The sequence below is a fragment of the Tursiops truncatus genome, chromosome 5, assembly GCF_011762595.2.
Source record: "Tursiops truncatus isolate mTurTru1 chromosome 5, mTurTru1.mat.Y, whole genome shotgun sequence".
NCBI lineage: Eukaryota > Metazoa > Chordata > Mammalia > Artiodactyla > Delphinidae > Tursiops > Tursiops truncatus.
Genome location: NC_047038.1, coordinates 62332893 through 62356695, shown reverse-complemented (window position 1 = coordinate 62356695; position 23803 = coordinate 62332893). Strand labels below are relative to the sequence as shown.

The following is a 23803-nucleotide window of genomic DNA, read 5'->3' as shown; positions in this document are numbered from 1 at the left end:
GTGTGGCTGGACTGGTATTTCCAGGCCTGGGCCTGTGGTCAACCTAACAGGCAAATCAGAATAAACCGACTCTCCGGATATCACTGTTACCCGAGCCTTTAAAAAGACTAAAAGGAACCATAATTTAAATGGCACTTCTTCGTATCAGAAAAATATCAATTGAGGAATAAAAATCATGTGATAAATCTCCATTCTATTACTGTTTCTTTTTGGAATTAAGAAAACAGTAAATTAACTTAAAATTAAATTGATTAAATTGAATGTAAAGTATTGTTTTAAGTTTGTGAGCAATTTCAGCTCTCACATCCTGACGCTAAGACATCTGATTTGAAAGTTCCTTTAAGAAATGGATGACTGGGCTTCCCTGGTGGCGCAGTGGTTAAGAATCCACCTGCCAATGCAGGGGACACAGGTTCAAGCCCTGATCTGGGAAGATCACACATGCTGTGGAGCAACTAAGCCCGTGTGCCACAACTACTGAGCCTGTGCTCTAGAGCCCACGAGCCACAACTACTGAGCCCATGTGCCTAGAGCCTGTGCTCTGCAACACGAGAAGCCACCGCAATGAGAAGCCCGTGCACCGCAATGAAGAGTAGCCCCCGCTCGCCGCAACTAGAGAAAGCCCTCGCGCAGCAATGAAAACCCACTGCAGCCAAAAATAAAATTAAAAAAAAAAAAAGAATTTAAGAAATGGATGACTAATAAATATAAATATTTCCAATGATGAAATTACTTTTTTGCTCAGCACAATGAAAATGCATAAAAACATTTTACTCAAGAGTAATAGTTTTGAACTATATTCAAAGTAAATTTTATAATTAAAAAAAAATCAGGTTACCAAGACACCTTTACCCTCTTCAGGATTTGGGTATCTCACTGTTGGGAACTCAGGATCGGGATCCTTCTGTTCGGGAACAGCCTCGGGAGGAACAAAGTCAAAAGCCTTGAAAGCCGACTGCACGAAGCTGTGACCCACGCCGTGGACGGAGGTGTGCACAAACTTCACCTTGGTCTCCCTGTTCACAGCCCTGGAATCAGACACATGGAGAATGACAAAATATACAAATATGGCTCTCAAAACTGGAAGGACTGCAAAATATCAAGGAACCAGATTCCTAAGAATTTAAGGTATCAAAGTAATAAGAATGTATAAGACAACTGAGTATCTTTCTAATTCCATTAAAAAAAGAAAACTTATTCACTTTCTTTCAAACATACACCCTCCCCCAACACATTCAAGTTTTAAATTTTACTCTGTAGTTATTTTCCACAAATCTGCTTACTTTTGGATTTTATTTCATGCTGCAGCTTTCACAGCTGGCCCAGTGGCAGTACCCACCCATGGCAGTGCCAGTAAATACTCTTTACTAGCTTCACACGTTTCAAAGTGTCCCTTTTAACACAATGTGATGGAACATCCCATACATGGATGCATAAAAAATAAAACATTTTCTTTGTCAAGTAACAATCCTGTTTGGCAGAGTACCCTGATCTAGAGACTGTAGAATAAAAATGTACATCAAAATTCACAGCAGATTTCTCTCCGGACCCCAAGCTTGGGGAGAATCTTTAAGAAAGCATCTCTTGTGATCCAGGCTGCGTGGAAGTGAACATCCACCACCTTGGGAGGGACACAAAACTCCACCTAGATGTTTCTCCCCCATCACCCCTAAAGGACAAAAGCCTTAATCTGTAGGGGAAAGGGCAGCAACACCATAGCCATAGGAGGTATTGGACAAGGATGCATGATTTATAACCAATCTGCAGATGAATAAAATATTAACATACCTTAAAAAAAAAGAAAAAAATTAACAGCAGAAGTTATAGAAAGGTAAGCACAAGATGTTAAAAAATTCCAATGATCTGACTGCTAGATTCTTAGGTTACTGTCCACTTCTTTGGCAATGAATAAATGAACAAGGTCTTCCTTAAGACAGTAGTAGTTTAAAACAAACATACCCTTGAAAATAAAATGCATCTAGAAAAATAAATATGCAAGATCAGTAAGAACAAATCTGGAAAAACACTCTTAGATATTAAAGTGAATTATAAAGCTATCACAATTAGAACAGTTTAGGCCTACATATATAAAGGCAGAATAAAGGAACAGAATAGAGTCCAGAAGTTGATCCAATTTGAAACGGGAAATATATATGAGAAGCAGTAAGGCTTAGTGGTTAACATGATTTAGAGACAGACTCTAAATTTAAATCTTGGAGCTCTGCCACTTATAAGCTGTGTGACTATTGGTTATTTTCTTAACCTCTCTGTGTTACAGTTTTCTCATCTATAAGATGGCAATACACCAGAACCTACCGTCAGCATTACCGTGATGATTAAAATGAGGTTAAATTAATTAGTACAAGTGAAGGGACTGTAGCAGTTATCTGACACATAATAAGCATTCATATATCATGTTAGAAATTGTTAGATTAAAGGTGATATTTCCAATCAGTCAAAGAAAAAGAGATTCTTTAGTTTAATATGTTGTTACAATTGCAACTTTTTGGAAAGAACCTAATCTGCTTTCCTACTTTATGCTTCATACAAAATTAAAAGTCACCAACAACTCAAAAGATTTAAACATTGCAAAATGTAAACATGAAAGCCAACGCAAAACAAGAGTTGTGCTTTTTTTAAAAAATAATCTCGGTATAGTGAAATCTATCTATAGTGACACAAAACCCAGGAATCAGAAATTGAAAGTTTCAGTGAAAAAGTCCAAAGGTAACAACAGAAGGGAAAACAATATTTGAAATAAATGAAGTCTAGTTTTCTGTACAAGCAATGAGGTTTTACAAATGCAAAAGAGGAACAAATACATAGAAAAATATAGGTTAAATAAATATTATAAATATTCATAATTAAAGAATGCAAATAAAGATAGGTATTACTTTCATGCAGTGAATTGGGAAAGAGGAGAAATTTAATACTTGGTATAGGTAAGAATGTGTGGATCATACACTATTATCATATACTGTTGGTGGGAATCTCAGCTAGTGTAACGTTTCTGGAGAGCAATTTGTTAACCGTTATCAACTTTGTAAATGCATATATAATTCTGATGCTTGCAATGTATCTTATGAATACACTTGTGCGCGCGCGCACACACACACACACACACACACACACACACACACACACAAATATATGCATATATATGTATATACACATATACATATACATGAATCTACAACAGAGGTTAGCAGCCGTGGCCTGTGGGCCAGCCACCTACTTTTGTAAATAACATGTTTTGGAACACAGCTATGTCTGCATGTGTTCATTTCTGTATGATCTATGGCTGCTTTCCTACAACAGCAGAGTTGGGTAGTTGTAACACAGTGGCTCACAAAGCACAAAACATTCGCTATCTGTCCTTCTAAGAAAAGCTGCCAGCCCCTCATCTACAGCCTCTAAAGTCAGATGCAGCTACAGTATATGTACCAACTGAGAAGAAAATTTAATGAAAACAGAATTTGGCTAAATCCATTTACCTGTGAAAACAGTATTTTTTAAGGTCTTCAAAGTAGTCCTTATTGATGGAAGCACTTGGGTCATGAAAGAGTGGACTGCCATTGATTACAGAATCGTCCCAAGCTTGAGGCCATGGCTCTAGATTTTCTTCAATAGCCTGGGAAATCCCTTTATCATGAGGAGAGATGATCTGAGCCCCGTTATCCCAGTAGACCTGGAGAATGCAGGAACATATCCAGATGGTTTACAGTTCATCCATTCCCCATGCTCCCAAACCATAAAGGCATAGGATTCATATAGGACATAAGTGTGGAGAGAAAAATAAAAATACCTTGTAACCATTATCCTGCTTTGGATTGTGAGAGGCAGTTATCATGATTCCAGCACAAAGTTTCAAATGTGATACTGTGTAGGGCTGTAATACAGTAGGAAAGGAGAACAGTTTTAAATAAAAAATTAGATATACTTAAAAGGTCTATCATATATTGTACCGTGTTCTCTTTTAATAAATATCATATATAAACATCATATTGTGTCATACAATATTTTTGTGCCACATCCAAGCAGTACACTCTGACTACCTTTAGAACTAACTCACTGCTCAAAATTCAAATAAGAAAGGTGAGTATTTTCCTAGGTGTCTTCTTATTCTGTCTTCTCCTTGGTAGAGCTAGGAAACTCTCCAAACAATATGATGGTCTGATTCTCCACTGCACATTCTTGTAAGCCTTCTGCTTGGGACAGCAGCTTATGGATTCAGTTTATTCCCTCCAACTGCTTCCTCTGCTCTTCTTCCCCTGATTGGCTTTTAAGGAAAAGGTTGAGGAAAATGTGGGAGAAATGGAGAGAGCTCTCACAGCTTGTCATTTATCTCCCACTCCAGGTCTGATTATCCCTCTCTTGCATCTCTACTTAGCTCCCATCTTTACAAGACTACTTCCCCAAATGGGGAGAGGGTAGGCTTATGCGCCCCGTGGCCGCACATGAGATTTACTCTACACAGGCATCCTGAGATTCTACCTGCCTGTCCGCTTCAGCCCTCCCACCAAGAATCACTGTGGTCACTTGTCCCCCCTAGGAGTCATCTCACATTCCCCAGGTTTCCTGGAGCAAAGAAAAAGGGAGAATCACTCCACTATGTGGGCAAATGACCATGAGACACTCATTTAATTCATGTCTGATATAAAAGTAATAGCTATCAACACTTATATAGTACAGAAGACCAATGATGCTTGAACACATTGCAATTTTTCCATCAAACAATAAAACTTGAACCACATCTGGATGTGACATTGAGTGCCTACTGGGATATTTACAATCTAGGAGGTGTTGCACCTACCTGTCAGTGCACTAGAGACAGTAAACACAAAGCTAGTGGAGCTTACTTTTTTATTTACACACTCTCATTTCTACTTGATGGAACTAAGTGCATTCAAACCACGTTTTTGGTTTAGTATCTAAAAACATTTATGCTTAGCATCTGGCTCCACTCTTTTTTTTTTTTTTACGGTACGCGAGCCTCTCACTGTTGTGGCCTCTCCCGTTGCGGAGCACAGGCTCCGGACGCGCAGGTTCAGCGACCATGGCTCACGGGCCCAGCCGCTCCGCGGCATGTGGGATCTTCCCAGACCGGGGCACGAACCCGTGTCCCCTGCATCGGCAGGCAGACTCTCAACCACTGCGCCACCAGGGAAGCCCCTGGCTCCACTCTTAACAGTTCTATCTACTTAAAAGCAACAGCTGTCACAGTCCCTATTGTCCTTTTCTTTAGATTCTGCTACAATAAGAATTTGATAAAAATCTTACTAAAACATGGCAAGTATGCTTCTTATACTGGCCATGAATAGGATTTAGAATGAAACATTTATATAAAAAGTTGGCGCACCAACTTGTCAAAAATTTTCATGATAAGACATGGTTTGAGTTGAATTCAGATTTAGACCCAAGAAGTTTCCTAACTGTGATAGCTGGGAAAAAAGAATACAAACCAAATTAAAAAGCAAACAGACAAACAAAAGACATTTTGCTAACTAGCTAAAATATCCTCCGAATGCAAGTAAAAGAAAAATTGCATTAAAAAAATCAATTTTGGGCTTCCCTGGTGGCGCAGTGGTTGAGAGTCCACCTGCCGATGCAGGGGACACAGGTCCCGGTGCGGGAGGATCCTACATGCCGCGGAGCGGCTGGGCCCGTGAGCCATGGCCGCTGGGCCTGCGCGTCCGGAGCCTGTGCTCCGCAACAGGAGAGGCCACAACAGTGAGAGGCCTGCGTACCGCAAGAAAAAAAAAATCAATTTGGATGAATCAAAAGTTGAATACCAGAGAATATTACTAGGATGTGGGAGGAACAGTCCTGGAGAGGAGGGAGAATTCCTGATAAAAGGCAAGGAGCCCTTCTATCTTTCAAACACCTGAATCCCAAGAGCACTGAAGACTGTAAAACTCGGCCATGTCCCATCTCTGATTCCATGACAGGAAATTACAAGAGGAAAGAGTTACTTACCACAAAGGGGGTTGGGGTTATATCAGAAAAGAAGTACACAGGAATCCCCTGGCTGATAAACGTAGTGGCAGCAAGTCGGGCAAATCTGGAAATGCAGAGTGATGGGGGAGAAAAGGAAAGTAGAGCCGTCAGGACCGTGGGTGACAATAAAGAAGGAAATGAAGGTCCAACCATTTCTTTAGGCTGAGAACGGCAGCCAGGTCGAAGAAAACGTTTATTTTACTTCTGCTGGCAGAGAACATTAAGGCTGGAGGAACCTTCGGAGTCATCTCACTCCACCCCTTTGTTTTACAGAAATGGGACTAAAGCCAAGAAAGGACGTATGACTTGTCCCATGTCCACGAGCCACTCAGCGGCTGACCCAGTCCTGCACCCGAATCTCTAGGCTCTCTTCCCTCTCAGGGGGTCTCAGCGGAGGCCAATGCTGCCCCCACGGGACATTTGAATCGTCTGGAGACATTTTTGGTTGTCATCAGGGTAGAGCGCTAGTGGCAGCTAGTGGACGGAGGCCAGGGATGCTGTAAATCATCCCACAATGCACAGGGCAGTGCCCACAACAGAAAGTTATCTGGCCCAGTACCAAGTCACTTGGCAAGAGAAACCTGAGTCTAAAGCTGTCACTATCCAGTATACGCCATGAAGACTCGTATTTGATTCGATGTTGTCCTCTACAAAACATACGGCACATTGGCATGTGTGTGTGTGTGATATATGTGTAACACATATATGCATCTGACATGTATATGACATATATACATCTTGGCTCCATTCAGCCCTTAGAAGAAGACTTAAATCTTTGACACTTCGACATATTTCTCAACTTCCACAGCACCTGACTTAGGGCAGGACATAGAACATGGCACTGGGTCTTTCTTCATGCATGGACTAAAGTACTTCATCACAACAATTGAGCAATTTACTACCAAAGAACAACACCACACTATTACAGGATTAAACAAACAAAATATTTGATCATTCTCCCAAACAGTTCTTGAGCACTAACCTCATGGAACACTATTTCGGGAGCTGGCTGGGGCAAAAAGAGCTATTTAACAACTCAAGCGTCAAAATTCCTAGGATCAAGAGTAATACGAAAATGATTTTGACAATTAAAAAAAATACCTCTACATAGGGGAAAGTCATAAAAATAACAAAATTTAGCAAAAACAACTTAACTAAAAATCTGAATTAAATCCACATTGTATTCACTGGAAGGTACTGAGTCACTTTTACCCTCATGAAATGTGTAGCATGTGTTCAGGCTGACTTTAAAGGCGCTTTCTTAAAGCTGGCAAAGGAGACACTCAACATACCTACGATATATACATGATATATATGAATTAAGTTACAAATGTGCACGAAAAAAGATTCAGTGTGTTCTTTGCATATACTTAACAGTTATTGCTTATGTTTCCCACCAGATATTTAAAACTGTAAGATTAAAGAACTAATCAACATTTCCTTAGGTAAAATTCTGAGACTGCAATAGTTTCCGACTCTTTAAGAAAATGTCGGGCTTCCCTGGTGGCGCAGTGGTTAAGAATCTGCCTGTCAATGCAGGGGACACGGGTTCGAGCCCTGGTCCGGGAAGATCCCACAAGCCACAGAGCAACTAAGCCCGTGCGCCACAACTACTGAGCCTGTGCTCTAGGGCCCGCGAGCCACACAACTACTGAGCCTGTGCTCTAGAGTCCGTGAGCCACAACTACGGAAGCCCATGTGCCTAGAGCCCATGCTCCGCAACAAGAGAAGCCACCGCAACGAGAAGCCCACACACCTCAACGAAGAGTAGCCCCCGCTCGCCACAACTAGAGAAAGTCTGTGCACAGCAACGAAGACCCATTGCAGCCAAAAATAAATAAAATAAATAAGTAAATTAAAAAAAAAAAAAGAAAATGTCCATTTCCTCATCATGAGTGTTTTACTATATACTGGTTAGTAATTGTTACAACCTGTAAATATCTTGCTTGCTGTAGGTGACAGACAGAGACCCTGAGCTCCACTCCATCCCATTCTATCAAACTCTGAGACTTGAACCATAAACAAATAGAATCAGTAACATCGGTCACTTTAAGGAACTGATATGGCCCCAAGGCCAGAGCAAGAAACAGCTCCACCTTAATTGACAATGTTAACATATATGAAAGATGTGTCAACCTGAAGCAGGGTACTCAGCCTAAGGAGAAGAAATCTGAGAAGCTAAACAGGCAGTTAGCCACATATATGCACTGTGCATGCTTTGACCGGAGGGTCTGACCTGCTGGTAAAGCATGCTTATGATGTAATTCTCACTGTAAATTCACTAACTGAAATTGACAAACTGATAGTCTGAGGTTTATTCTACACTACTGTCTTGTGAATATAGTTCATAAGCATCAGTCCTTGAAAGATACAGCTTCTCTCTTGCTTTATTGACAAAAATCACATTTTTGAGCCTGCAGCTGAAGACCCAATATTTTATATCACCCTGAGTTCAACCTAGGAGCTGATGTCATCTGGTATTTTGCCCTGGCCATGCTCCCTTCCTCACAGCCACACATTTGTTCCCATTAATGTTTCTCTCTTAGACTAGAAGCTACTGAGAAGCAAAGATTAGGACTCTATGAATTCATCCAGCACTGTAAAGTTATGAGACTTTTCATTAATATTAAACATTGGTATGTTCTTCCAATCTAAGAAACTACTAATACTTATATTCTGGAAATATTACATAATAGAGGAAGTGTTCAAGTAAAAAAGAGGGTCATATAATGTGATTAAGAGCAGTGATTGGCAAACTCCAGCCCATTTTGTAAATAAAGTTCTACTGGAACACTGCCATGCCCATTCAGTCATGAATTGTTCATGGCTGTTTTTATGCTACATGGCAGAGTTGAATGGTTGTGACAGAGACTGTGCAGCCCACAGTGTATAAGATATTTACTATTTGCCCTTTAGAGAAACAGTTTGCTAACCCCTGGTGTCAGCCTCTTTATTTAAATTGTGTTGCCTTCTCTCACTTTATGATATTAGAGCAAAGAGATAAAAGTACATACTTTACAGGTTTGGTGAGGGCTAAATGAGTGAATACCTAGGTGAATGCCTAGAGTGAATGCCTAACTCACATTCAGCACTCAAATGATTCTATCACCATTACCACCTCCACCACCACCTCCTCCACCACCAGCACTGCCATCACCACCACCACCACCTCCTCCACCACCACCATGACCACCACCTCCTCCACCACCAGCACCGCCATCACCATCACCACCAGCTCCTCCACCACCACTATCACCACCACCTCCTCCACCACCACCACCACCACCTCCTCCACCACGACCACCACCACGACCACCACCACCACCACCTCCTCCACCACCACCATGACCACCACCTCCTCCACCACCACCTCCCAACCACCACCTCCTCCACCACCACCTCCTCCACCACCACCTCTTCCACCACCACCTCCTCCACCATCACCTCCTCCACCACCACCACCACCACCACCACCACCACCTCCTCCACCACCACCACAACCATCACCACCACCTCTTCCACCACCACCACCACCTCCTCCACCACCACCACCTCCCCCACCACCACAACCATCACCACCACCTCCTCCCCCACCACCTCCTCCACCACCATCACCATCACCTCCTCCACCACCACCACCACCACCTCCCCCACCACAACCACCACCACCACCGCCACCACCACCTCCTCCACCACCACCTCCCCCACCACAACCATCACCACCACCGCCACCACCACCTCCTTCATCACCACCACCTCCTCCACCACCACCTCCCCCCACAACCATCACCACCACCACCACCATCATCACCACATAACAACCACCTCCTCCACCACATCACCACCACCTCCTCCACCACCACCACCACCACCACCACCACCATCCCCACCATCACCATCATCACCTGCCTACAGCTACATAAGACAGTCTCATTGGTCTGCGAATGTTACAAGAATGCAGCTTGCAGTGGGCATTTAGGAATGGGAAGGAGCTCATGAGGCTTATAAATAGCGGAAGAAAAAAATTTACATAAAAGGAAGAAAGTGAGAGGGAGAAATAATATTGCCAGTTAAAACAATTACCTCAGATAGGAGTAAGTTCTACATTGTCTAAATAATTTTATCTTCTTAACCCAAACATAAAGCCAGAATTCTTAAAAGTTACAAAAGAATCTACCCATCAGTTTCATAGTTAAGCAATGTAGCTGAAAAAACATATTTAAAGTCAACATATTGAAATGGTGATTACACCTAAAACTACAAAATACACTACAAAAAAGTAGTTTCCGAAATATCTTTACATACCTTCTGCTGCTGCCTCCACTTGCTGGATGGGCTCGAGCATCATAGCTGATCACAACACCTCTTTGCTTAAGGTCACTGAATTGCTTTTCCAGGTATCTACAAAATCCCTAAAAAATACCCCATGGATTCAAAGAGTACACTATATGTTTTAACACACACACTATATATATATTATATATATACTGAACAATAGGAAAATAACAGCTCTATTTATTTTCTATCTGTATGTATCAGGTAAAGTGTTGCACACTTAGTATTTATTATCACTAATCCCAGATCAGCTTGGCCAAGAAACCTCATTTTACAGATGGAAAAGCTAGAACTCAGAGAGGCTCGGTGACTTGCCCAGTTTCAGACACACGAATAGCAGAGCCTAGATTTGTGCCTCGGTCTGGTTAGAGGTGGTTCAGTGCTGGGTTAAAAGCACACAGACTCTGTGGGCTTGTACTCTACCCCCACCTACAAGCAAATGACAAGTTCCTTAATCTCTCAGTGCCTCAGTTTCCTCTTCTGTAAAATGGGAATAACAATAGTACCTACTTCAAAGGGCTGTATGAGGGCTAAATGAGTTAAAACATGCCAAGTGCTGAGAATCCGACACCAAGGAAGCACTGTGTGTTTGCTGTTATGAGCATCATTTTTACTGTCATTTTTCTTCAAAGCCTGTATTCATTTTACACTAGCCTAAAATGTCTGAGGACAGGGAAGTGTTTCAGACATTTCCACCTGCCCTGTACATCAGTAGGTAAAAGAAATTCGACAGTTAAGATTTCGACAGTTAAGATTTCGACAGTTAACTGATCTAAACTTGTTCTGCTTGTGATATTGTTTTCAAGCAGGTAGGTCTTAAGGAGGCTCTATCAGTCCACCATTATACAATTAAAATTGTGCAGAGTTTGGGCTATTCCCACCTGCCTAGAAATGGTGGAACACACAATTCCTGCATCTTAGTGGGTGCAATAACATCACATCAGTCTGAAATACAGAAGATTAGAAAATAGTGAACTTTGAATTCAAGAGGTTTAGATTACTCGACAAAATAGGTTTTATTACAGAACAAAAAGAACTCTGGTTGATTGGGTTATAATGATGGTTCATACTACTTATTTCACTTTGATTGAAGGAAGTCTTATAAAAAGTAATTGTAACTCTTATTTTTGGTAGGGCAATACTTCACAGCTTTGTTGCCAGAGTGATGCCAATTTAGAAATCCTTCAGTTTTTCTTGTGCAAAAATATTGCATTGGGCATATCTTCTGAGGTTGAGGGATATGAGGTAATAAGAACACGTGTACTGGTTTTGTGGGGTCCCCTGAGGGTACGCAGATGCTCACACTCTAAGGCTTACAACAGTGACAGTGCTCTCTCCCTGGCCCAGGTTGACCCCTGTGGGTGGCCCTAGTGTTCAAGGGGGGCATAAAAACATTCAGCCTTGGTCTAAAATCCCTATCATCTCCAAATCGCTCTAAAAAACTCTGGGGGCTGCTGAGGCTGAGGACCTGAGAGCATGGCTAAGGGAAGGGGGCATGCTTTTTCCTGAGAAGAGACTCACTGAGGGATGGAAATATTATCATAGAGCGTAAGAAACAAACTTTATATACCTTCAAAAGGTCAAACTATGACCAATATGTAAAAGCTACAGAAAGATAGATTTGGCTCAAAATAAAGAAACCATTCTTTAATGAGAACGATCCAAAGACAGAATGGCTAATTCAGAAGACGATGAGTTCTCTATCACTGATGTGTAATGGCTCAGTTAAGTAACCTAAACGGAAACTATAACCTCTGTCAATGAGGCGAACAATACAAAAATTTCCCTCTAGTCTCTATCCTGTTTCCTAGTGGGTTGTTCTTGACTCACATGCACCTACTTCTTAAATACAACCAGGTGAATTTGGGGGCACCAATAGGACGAGAGTTCGCACCAGAGACCAGCAAGCATGGAGCTTTCAGATGACTCCAGGCTCCAAGCTGGCCCACGTGATGCCAAATGCAGCAGAGATGAGCTGTCCCCACTGAGCTCCACCCACATTACAGATCTGTGAGCAAAATAAATGTTGTTGTTTAAGACTACTATGTTTTGCGTGATCTGTTGTATGCCCTAGTGACCAGAGCAGAGGGCAGCCTTATCCATCAACATGATCCCATGTTATCCATAAACCAGAACAGGATTCCCAGGCTCACTTTATTCTAAGCCTTCCCTCCAAAAAGATCTCGGGAGCCCTACTGCTTAACAGTAGTGTGTTCCCATGGCAACTCTGTACCCTTATGCAAGAGTTCCTTCTTAGGGTTTTGCCAGAACATGCCCAACTCTGCCTTTATGTTGGGAGGTACACGTAAAGTACACGTAATCACCAGTAGTCAATTTTCCCAACGTCTTCTCTCCTGAAACTAAAGTGACCTTCAATTTTAACAAGTCCAAGCAGTTGAAGAAACAGAACAATCTGTTCCACTTCATTTCCCTCATAAACAGAACTCTCGACACTCGGCATCAGCTGTTTTATCAAAGGCTTCATCTTTATTCCTAAAAGTTGGGTCTGGACTCTAAGTGTAAAATTCACAAATGAAGGCAAGGGAACTCGGCAATAATTTCCACCTATGCTGTAAATTAAAACTAAGTAGAACTAATGACCCTTGGTTATTCTGGCAGTTAGAAAAGCTTTTCAATGCTTGCATCTGTACAACCATAACAAACATTACAAGAACACAGGAGTCGGTCAGCTTAGTTGGTGGATTGGCACTGGAATGAAAGCTCCATGAGGAAATCTGTCTCTTTCAGTCATTATTATATCCCTGATGCCTGGCACCCAATAAAGCTCTGTTGAATGAATAGATGAACGAATGAATGAACTGCTGCATGAGTTTGAAAAGGTACTGCTTCAGCTGACTGTGCAAGCCTAACTTTATGGAGTAAACGTGTGATTCCCTGTGCCTGGGCAAACCCACAAGACTCATCCATAATTAAAACAAATTAGGTCTGTCAAATACAAAAGGAGCCTGGAGTCAAATTAATTAAACAAAGAGGCCAGTGGACTCAGATGGCTTTAATGCCTTGGGAGCCTACTAAGCAAGCCAAAACCTAACCCTGTAAAAACCTCAAGGTTAAGAAATCGCAACTTAAGGACAGCCAATCACAAACAGCCAGCAAGGCTTTCCCAGATACGGCACCCACTTGAGCTGTAGCCAATGTATTAATTTCCTTGCTTTGCTTCTGCCTCTTCTCTATAAGTCTTTCCCCTAGTTCTTGTTAGTGGAGCGCTCTGAGGGGGAGCAGAATATGTGACCCCAAAACATGTCACTCTGGCATGTGGATCATTTTGAAATGAGGCCAATCAAGACCCAACAGATTGAAGAAAAACTTTCACCTCTTCCTTAACTACCTAGAAGAATTTAGATATGGAGCCTGACCCAGAAAGGGAACTTTTTTTTTTTAAGTTAATTTTTATTTTTGGCTGTGTTGGGTCTTCGTTGCTGCACATGGGCTTTCTCTAGTTGTGGCGAGCAGGGGCTACTCTTTGCTGCGGTGCGCGGGCTTCTCATTGTGGTGGCTCCTCTTGTTGCAGAGCACAGGCTCTAGGCACGTGGGCTTCAGTAGTTGCAGCACGCAGGCTCAGGAGTTGTGGCACACGGTTCCTAGAGCACACAAGCTTCAGTAGTTGCAGCACAAGGGCTCAGTAGTTGAGGCGTGCAGGCTCTAGGGCATGCGGGCTTTAGTAGTTGTGGCATGAAGGCTCCATAGTTGTGGCTCACAGGCTCTAGAGTACAGGCTCAGTAGTTGCGGTGCACAGGCTTGTTTGCTCTGCGGCATGTGGGATCTTCCCGGGCCAGGGATTGAACCCATGTCCCCTGCATTGGCAGGCTGATTCTAAACCACTGCGCCACCAGGGAAGTCCAAAAGGTAACTGTTATCAGAGATAACTTTTAATCTGAAAGAGCTATCTGTATGGCAGGTAAACATTAACTAGCAAACATCTGCTCTTCTACTGCCCTGTGAAAAATATAGCTATAAAAACATATATAGGCCTTTCCTGGTGGCGCAGTGGTTGAGAGTCCACCTGCCGATGCAGGGGACACGGGTTCGCGCCCCAGTCTGGGGGGATCCCACATGCCGCGTAGCGGCTAGGCCTGTGGGCCATGGCCACTGAGCCTGCGCGTCCGGAGCCTGTGCTCCGCAATGGGAGAGGCCACGACGGTGAGAGGCCCGCGTACCGCAAAAAAAAAGAAAAAAAACCAAAAAATCCCATATATATACACACACATATATGCATATATGTCTGTATATATGAATATACATATATACTTGAAAAGTCCTTCTATTGTCATTCTCCACTTTGAAGCCTCAACTGCTAAATCTGCCCTTGTGTCTCACTGTCTTTATGAGGCTCCCATATGTATGTCATTAAATTTGTTTTCTCCTGTTAATCTGTCTTATGCCACTTTAATTAATACCAGCCAAAGAATCTGTAAGCGTAAAGGAAAAATTTTTTCTCCCCAGCAGCTCCTAACCAGTTTGGAATTGCCTGATTCAAATAGATTTTTGCTCAAATAAACTCTTAAACTTTTTAATACGCTTCAGTTTATCTTTTAGCACTGGGACTATGTTAAGAATAACTAAGAAATATAAAAATGTGGCACCTGTGTAGTCTGGATGATGGTCAAGTCATTCATACAAGAAATTCCTGCTCCCATAGCAGCTCGGAGGCCAGCTGTCCCAAACTCCATTCGAGCCCCAAAACATTTTTGCAGTTCTTCTTTATTACCTTCTGCAATTAGTTGTTTCACTGACTCCAAAGTTAAGGGATTCTGCAAAACAGAAATGTACATACCAGGTGAATAAAGTAATGAAAAATCAGAAATATAAGAAAAACCTCACGATAACTCTAACCTATAGGAGAAAAAATATATATATATTATAATATATGTATATGTATGTATTTGAAAAGCATATATACATGCGTACATATACACGTAGAGGCTTTTCAATTTTCTGATGCTTTTAAAATCTGAAATATGAAGTTGGTCCTTTAAAAATTATAATGCATGACATTGTGATATAACGTTTTTATTTAGTTTTTGTTCCTAGTTCCTGGCAAAGAGGTCATAAAACCCTTGAAATTTCCTGAATGATTAGGATGAAAGGAGCATCTTTTGTTATTCATAACAAACCCGTTTCATCCATACCTGAGTTTATTCTACTGATGTGACTCTTGGGAACCAACCAAGTGATTAGATGGTTGGAACTTTCAGCCCCACCCCCTGACTTCCAAGAAGGGGAGGTGCTGGAGATTAAGTTCAATCACTGATCATTTAATCAATCATGCCTATGTAGGGGCACTGAAGCTCTGCACTCCTTCCCACCATACTTTGCCCTATGGATCTCTTCCAACTGGCTGTTCTTGAGTTGTGTCCTTCATAATAAAATTGGTAATAGTAAGTAAAGTGCCTTCCTGAGTTCTGTGAGCCGTCCTCCAATTACCAAACCCAAGAAGGGGGTCACGAGACCCCTGGTTTATCACTGGTTGGTCAGAAGGAGAGGTGACAACCTGGGACTTTTGCAGGTATCTGAAGTGGGGACAATATTGTGGGACTAAGCCCTGAAGCTGGAGGGTCTGTGCTAACTCTGTACTGAGTTAAATTGTTGGACACCCAGTTGGTGTCCACAGAGAAATGGAAACTAGCACAGTGTGAAAAACTCACACATTTGGTATCAGAAGTATTGTGAGTAAAAGGAAATAGTTTTTCCTTTATAATGTAAGTATTATTTTCTTTCCTACAAAGGTAAGCACTTTTGGAGAAATGGAATGAACATACAGGTTCTGGGATCTAACACTCAGAATGGAATCCCAGCAACACCACCACTCACCAACTCTATACTGTTGGGCAGATTATTTAGCTTCTTGAATTCTCAGTTTCCTCATCTCCAAAATGGGAACAACCTATAACCTTCCTTACAAGGTGGTTTACATTAAATTCATGTAAAACACCCTTTTCTATCTGGCACCTAGTAATAATCAAATGTTCATTTTCTTCCCTAATGTCTTCAAATTTTCCCAGAGTGATAGCGTATATAATTTAAATCAACACCTTACTTTGGTAGTGTTTTATAAGTTGTTTTGTTTTTTTTTTTTTTTGCGGTACGCGGGCCTCTCACTGTTGTGGCCTCTCCCGTTGCGGAGCAACAGGCTCCGGACGCGCAGGCTCAGCGGCCATGGCTCACGGGCCCAGCCGCTCCGCGGCATGTGGGATCTTCCCAGACCGGGTCACGAACCCGTGTCCCCTGCATTGGCAGGCGGACTCTCAACCACTGCGCCACCAGGGAAGCCCTATAAGTTGTACAATACTTTCACATACCTGGTCAAATTTGAATCTTGCAATGACTATAAGAGGCAGGCAAATAACAAAAACCCCATTTCATAGACGGGGAAGCCTCAGAGATTAAGTGTCCTGCTTAAACTGTATATGTAAGCATTAACTTAGTACCTTTCATATTACATTAACTGCTTCAAACAGACACTCACATGAATCATTTAAGTTCATTTTAAATTGCCCTTTTTTTGTGCAATAGTTGCATAAAATGTTAAGCATGGAGAAAAACGACAATTACATTAATTCCATATCAAACTTTTAAATTAAGGATTCAGGGTAACAAAGAGTAAGTACTTTATATTCCATCTTACAGTAATCACCTCAGTGGATGACCATGCAGGCAAAACATGGCCACATAATTAAACTTTGAAATGCTACTGCAATAAAATGCTGCCTTTTGGAATTAAGCCCACATTTTCAGATTGTTCCAGATTCAAAAGGAAACAAGTAAAAGCCCACCTTTTTGGTTAAAAGCAATAGCCACTGACCACAGAGCACAATCTGACCTATCAGATTGTTAGGTGCCTGCAAGTTAGGGCTCAGATCTGCAATGTAAAAGAGGTTCAATAAATACTTGCTGAGTGAATGAGAAAACAGAGACTTCAAGGTCACACCCAATATCCAGTGATTCTTTCATTCAGTGTAGATTTGGAAAATCCTAACCTGCCTTTGATATCTATAAAAGACCTAATAGCTTGAGAGAAACCAAAGGAGGCAGAAAGGTAAGCATAAAAAAATCAAGAGGTCAGCAGCGATCAGAGTCATACGTGGCAGTGACACATTTGTCAGCACCCAGAGGAACAGGCATGGAGGTACCGTGGAAATGCTCAGAGGGTACCTGCTGGTGCCCCGCCACCCTTGGGGCAATCAGACTACAGGGCTGCAATGCTTTTAGCTGGCAGGAAGTTCCCTCTGGGTGCCTGTTTCAAGCCAAAGGAAAAATTGAGAGAGGAAAGAACAAGAGGAGTGGTAGCAAGAAGATGAAGAGGACAACACCCCCTCACCTCTATCCAGTGAGGTACTCTCTCTGTATACAAAGATACAACATTTTGTGGAAACTGGGTTTTTATTTCTTCAAAGGGAAAGTTTTATGAAACTAATTCATTACCAACTATGGCTTCAAAAGATTTCTACTCACTGCCAGGTAGTGAGTTATCAGAAATGGAGACCTTTTCCTCCGCTAAAGAATTCACAAGAATTACAAAGAAAAACCACCCAAGGAGTTGCCAGTAGCATCAGAAACACGATGTGCTGGCATTTCATGTGAAGTGGGGGGCCCGAGGGTGAAGAGGAAGGCCTGGCCCCTGCAGAAAGGGCTTGTAGTCTTCCTCACTGACTCAAATATTTCAGGTCTCTACTATTTCAGTGCACAGTAATGCACTGTGCAGGACTATGGACCATGGAATTTCGTGAATGAGTGCGCAGCACCGGCTATGTGATTTGCTGGGGCCCAGTAACAAATAAACCCACAAGCAAGTGCTTTTGTTTTTGTTTTTGGCCAATCGCTAAGAGCTATGAGGAAAAAGAACAGTCTGTTTAGGGAGAGTATTAGAGAGAAATAATTTACCCTTGGAAGCCAGGGAAGCCCTCCCTGCATAAGCCACATTTAAGTTCAGACCTGAAACACAAGTAAGGACATGAGAAACAAGTTCAGCAGAAGAGAGCTGAGAGGAACTTTCCGGGAATACAAACAGCGTGCACGACGTAACAAGTAGGAAACGAGAGACTCAGGTTAGAAAGGAGACAGGGAGTGATGTCCGGAGCTCGGTCCCTGCTTCTCTGTTTGCTCCAACACCTAAGAGAGTGAAAAGCTAGGGTGCTGTGTCCAAGGGGTTCCCCCTTCTTCTTCTCAGCAAAGTCTGAGACCTGAGAAAAACGCCTGAAGCCAAGCGGGTCCAACCGAAAGGATCCACGTTTGCAACCCAGCGCCTGGGAATGCTGCTCTGCCAAGTACCCGGGAGTTTGAGGAACAGGCGGGGACAAATAGGGGTCGGTGGCGGACGCACTGCTGACTGCAGCGGACGAGCCCGCGGTCTGAGTGGCAGGAACGCGCGCTCGCCTCAATTAGACAAGACCCCTGAGCCCCGCCGCATTCAGACCAACCCCGCTCGCTGCCCCGCTCCCGAACTTGCAGTCCCCGCCCGCCGGATGGCTGATTTTGTCCCGGGACAACCTTTCCTGGACAAACTTCAAATGTGCCACAAACCAGCCACACCGACGAGGCCTTGCCGCCGCCACGTCCTCCTCCTCGGTCTTCCGGCGGGACCAGCGCGGCGCCGCGGGGCGGAAGGGAGGGAAGGAAGGAAGCGAAGGAAGGAAGCGCCTGCACCGGCACTCGCCGCAGGAAAGGCGGCGCGGCGCCCGGGGAGCGGGCAGGGGGTCCTACACCTCCTCCGGGCGCTCCCGGCCCCCCGCCGCCCTTCACCTTGTCCCATCGCAGCCACCGGGCCGTCTCCTGGTCCAGCCGGGCGTCCATGCCGGGGCCGCCGCGTCCCGGAGCCCCCGTCCCCGCCGCCATCCCTGCGCTGCCACCACCAAGTTCAAGAGGTGGCGAGATCGTCCTTCCGGCGGGGCGGGGCGGGGAGGGGCGGGGCGCGGGCGGGGCGGAGAGAACCGGCTCGGGATCCACCCGTGTCGGGAGGAAAATGACGTGCTCCGCCGGGGAGCAGCCTCCTTGCAGTGTACAGTTGCGCCTCTGGGGGCAGCGGGATAGAAGCGTGGGGTGGAAGTGGGCGTGCTGAAAGATCCCGAGGTCACTCCCATTCATACAACAGCTATTCATTCAGTTCCTACTGTGCGCCAGGCACCGGGTCAGGAGCTGGGATCCAAGCACGGGTAAGCCCAGAAAGGAGCCTAAAAGTTATGTAGAAATTCTGAGAGTCAAGAATAACCGAGAAAAATCTTGAAAAAGAAGAAAAAGTGGGAGGATTAAGACAAATAGATGATAAAACAGAATGGAGAGTCCAGAAACTAATCTACACGTATATGGACAGTTCATTTATTTCAATGGTGGCGCCGCAGAGCGAGTGGAAAGGACTTACTTTCAATTAATGGTGCTAGGTCAACTGGATATCTATGTAAGAAGAAGAAAAAAGAAACATGAGCCCCTACCTCACATCACACCTCATATAAATATGCATTCCAGGCTAATTGTAGATAAGTGTGAAAGGTGCAATGAAACTTCTAGAAACTAAGGAGTTCATCTTCATGACCTTAGGACCACTAAGCCATAAAGGAGATGCATGCAGTGAGCATGAAAAGGTATGCGTAAGAATGTCTCTAGCAGCATTATTTGTAATAGCCCCAAACTGGAAACAACCCAAATGTACATCAACAATACAGTGGATAAATACATTATATTATATTCATACAATGATGTAGAAAAATTGTGGTGTATTCATACAGCTGTGAAAATGAACTACTGTACACATCATAGATGAGCCTCACAAACATTATGTTGAATGAGCGACATATTGGCTCATTCCATATATGTGAAATTCTAGAATAGGTAAAAATATAAGGAAAGAAAGCAGATCAATGGTTTCTAAGAACTGTGGGTGGGGACAAGGGTTGCCTGCAAAGGGCACAAGGGAATTTGGGGAAAGATGGAACTGTTCTGTGTCTTGGCTGAGGTTATGATAAACACAATACACATTTATCAAGCCTCATAGAACCGTACATGCTAAAGGGTAAATTTAAAATTATTTTTGAAGTCTTAAGAGTTAAAACTTTTAAAGGAGGCAAAACTAATCTATGGGCATCAGGAGAATGGTTACTTTGGGCAGGAAGAGGGTGCCTCCTGGGCCCATCCTTTTTCTTGACCTGGGCAGTAGTTGCTCAGGTGTGTTCACTTTGTAATAATTCACTGGGCTGCACCTATGAACTGTGCATTTTCTTTGTATTCTATTTCTTTCTTTTTCATATTCATTTATTTATTCTCTTTCAGTTTTAAAAAGAAACCAATATGTATCCAGGATCTATGAGAGCTAAGTCTAATGAGAGGCATATCATACAATATGATCATATAATCACATGAGTTAATATGTAATCATTTCAGTTAATATGTAATTACAAACTGATAAGAATGCTGGAAGGAAAGCAAGGAGATTCCATGAGGGTGCATGTTAGTGGGCTGTCCTGGTGGGGGAAGCTTCCCTCAGCACTTGAAGCTTGTGAGGAGACAGGATGCAAGGATGCAGTTAATGTTGGGGGGAGGCAGCCTGGAAAATGCTTTCCAGATAGAGACCCTCTAAATGTGGTGCTTCCCCCAAATGAAAGCTACAAGAAACCAGAGCACAGGGAAGTAGAAGAGAAGAAGGATAGGCAGCCTCAGTCTCCCCATCTCTCAGCTTGTTGTAGGTCTGCCACACTTGGGCTGTCTCCTTTCTCTGCACCAGACCAACCTTCTTTTCAACATCCTAGGACAGAAATTGTGGACACAAAGAGTCTGAGACCAGACAGGTGTCGACTGAAGAAAAACGCACAACCTAAAGTTGTGAGTTAAGTTTTATTCAGGGACCTTACTGAGGACTGTAGCCCGGAGACAGACTCTGAGAGAGCTCTGAGGAACTGCTCCGACTAGATGATGGGGGGGAACCAGGATATGTAGGAGTTTGCTGGAAAAAAAACATGTAGTTGAACGTCAAAAGATTACTGCTAATCACAAAAAACAGACATCTCAAGGTAATGATTTTAACGCTTGTGTGGGAAGATGCAAAAGTCTGAGCTCATTGAAATTATCCCTTAGATATGCATCTTAACTATCTAGGGCCAGTATTCAAAGCACAGAGGGTTTCCAGGTTTTCTCCATTCTGCATGCCCCTCAGGGTGCACTTTCGGGGGGATTGGGGGGAGACAACGGCTAATGGCTTGATGGTGGGCAACATTTGTTGTTTACTGGAATGGCAGGCAACGTTTCCTTTCCACACAGGTCTCACTTGCACTTGCTTCCCTCCCAAATACCAGAGCTCTCCCAGGTGGGGCTGTGCAGCTTCCAGCCTTCTGCCACGGTAGGGCGGTAGGGCGGGGTGGGGGAGGGAGGGAGGGGGGTCCTCGGCCTCAGAGCTCCAATCACGCCCTCCACCATGGGGGTGGTTGCAGCTGAGTCTCTGCTGCAGTTCCAAAGGTGTGGGGAATGGGGAGGCCAGAGGATCTTCTGACACTTTTCATTACATTCGTCAGCACAGAGATTATGGGCCCATGGAGACATCCTGTCAGAACTATTTAACTTCCTTTTGGGACACCAAGGGGCAGGTTTCTCAGTGCTCAATATTCAAGGAAAGAAAGCAGGTAGGATTTTTTTTTTTTTTTTTTTTTTTTTGCTGCATTGGGTCTTCATTGCTGCACACGGGCTTTCTCTAGTTGCGGCGAGCGGGGGCTACTCTTCATTGTGGTGTGCAGGCTTCTCATTGCGGTGGCTTCTCTTGTTGCAGAGCACGGGCTCTAGGCTCATGGCTGCAGTAGTTGTGGCTTGTGGGCTCTAGAGCGCAGGCTCAGTAGTTGTGGCACACGGGCTTAGTTGCTCCGTGGCATGTGGGATCTTCCTGGACCAGGGCTCGAACCCTTGTCCCCTGCATTGGCAGGCGGATTCTTAACCACTGCGCCACCAGGGAAGCCCAGCAGGTAGGATTTTTCAAGCCTAGAAGAACTTTTCACAAGGAAGTTGAGAAGTTGTAAGTAAATCCTCCTCCCTTAACTTATGAAGGTCGCCAAGAGCTCAGGTACTGTGCTAAAAACAATGCACAATGGCCTTACTCTGTTACTCCCTTCTGCTTCCCGTGGGAAGCAGAAAAAGTCCTCTGAGGTTGTGTCATGGGGTCTCTATGTCCAGGAGACTTTCCCAGGGTCTCCTGTAACTAAGATGCCTGAACTGGAGGTCTTTTCGGTTCTCACAATGATGCTACAGTGACCTGAATCAGTTGATTCTCACACATGATCCCCAAATTAACATTTCATGTCTGAAGAAGCCCATGTAGAATAATAGAATGTTGGAGCAGAAAGAGTTCTTGGGGAACAATTTGGACCTCGTTTAATAGATGAGGGAACAGAGACAGAAAATTTCCAAGCCCCTCTTCGAGACACACAGCTGGTCACGGGCAAAGCCAGGATTCTTGTGCCTGCTCTCCTGATTTTCTAATCCAGTGTTCAATCAATCCCCAGCTCCACTCAGCCCATTTCTACACATTTCTATAGAAGGAAGTTCCATGAACTCTGGGAACCTGTTTCCATTTGATAGTGGCTGGGTCTTGATGAAAAACAAATATTAACCATTTCTGGCATTGATGACATTAGGTGATGCTTAAAATAATTTAATTTGTTTGTGCATGCTCTCCTGCTGCCTGAGAACTGTTTCACACACGGATGCCCCATTTTTCCTTGGAAACCTTCCCAACTTTCCCAGACACCTTGTCAGCAATTCTACCAGTTCTCTTGTATCCAGCCCAGGATAAAAGAAAGTTCTAAAACTTTTTACTTTGGGAAGCTTTACATATTTACTAAAATGGATCCCCATGTAAATATCACCCAGGTCAACTATGATCACCCATGCCAATCTTGTTTCGTGTACCCACTTCTCTCTCCTGTATATTTTGAGGAAGATTCCAGACATCATATAATTTCAACTATAAATTTTTTAGTGTATGTCTCTAGAAGATCAGGACACATTAAAAATAACCACAAAATCATTATCTCACCTAAAAATTTTAAAGTTAAAAATTTCTTAATACAACTAAATATCCATTGAGTGTTCAAATTTTCAACCATCTAGTGTCTTAATTTTTTTTAATAGCTTGCTTGAAGCAGTAGCCAAATAATCTTGCTATTGGTTAATAAGCCTTGTAGATCTCCTTTAATCTACAGGTTCTGACTAAATTTCCTTGTAATTCATTTGTTGAAGAAACTGGATTGTTTGTCCCATAGGGTTTCCCAACAGTCTGGGTTTTGCCGATTGTGTTTCTGTGGTGTCTGTTAACATGTTCCTCTGTCTCTTGTATTGCTTGTAAATTCATCACATTATAATTTTCTCTTCATAGTCTCTCCCTCACTAGTCTCCTTGAGGACAGGAATGGTGTTGTGTTTATCTTTGCCTACCCAGAGCCTAGCACTGTAAGTGCCCAGTAAATGCGTGAAGAAATGAC

General features: G+C 43.3%; 1 protein-coding gene across 5 annotated transcripts in view; it reads right to left on the bottom strand.

Annotated features, from left to right (window-relative positions):
* PGM2 (phosphoglucomutase 2) overlaps positions 1-23803 on the bottom strand; it is a 148553-nt gene that overhangs the window by 15928 nt on the left and 108822 nt on the right. The window contains exons 1-8 of one of the 5 annotated variants that reach the window (XM_033856915.2): positions 19093-19209; positions 17127-17212; positions 14937-15104; positions 10303-10409; positions 5977-6061; positions 3806-3889; positions 3495-3688; positions 839-1028 (exon numbers count right to left, since the gene is read on the bottom strand). In XM_033856915.2, the coding sequence (XP_033712806.1) occupies positions 839-1028; positions 3495-3688; positions 3806-3889; positions 5977-6061; positions 10303-10409; positions 14937-15104; positions 17127-17212; positions 19093-19102 (924 nt within the window). In that variant the 5' untranslated portion in view covers positions 19103-19209. Of the gene's footprint in view, positions 1-838; positions 1029-3494; positions 3689-3805; positions 3890-5976; positions 6062-10302; positions 10410-14936; positions 15105-17126; positions 17213-18234; positions 18286-18873; positions 18897-19092; positions 19288-23803 lie in introns of those variants that run through there. The other 4 variants (XM_019928360.3, XM_073805142.1, XM_019928361.3 and 1 more) reach the window with 4 other exon arrangements.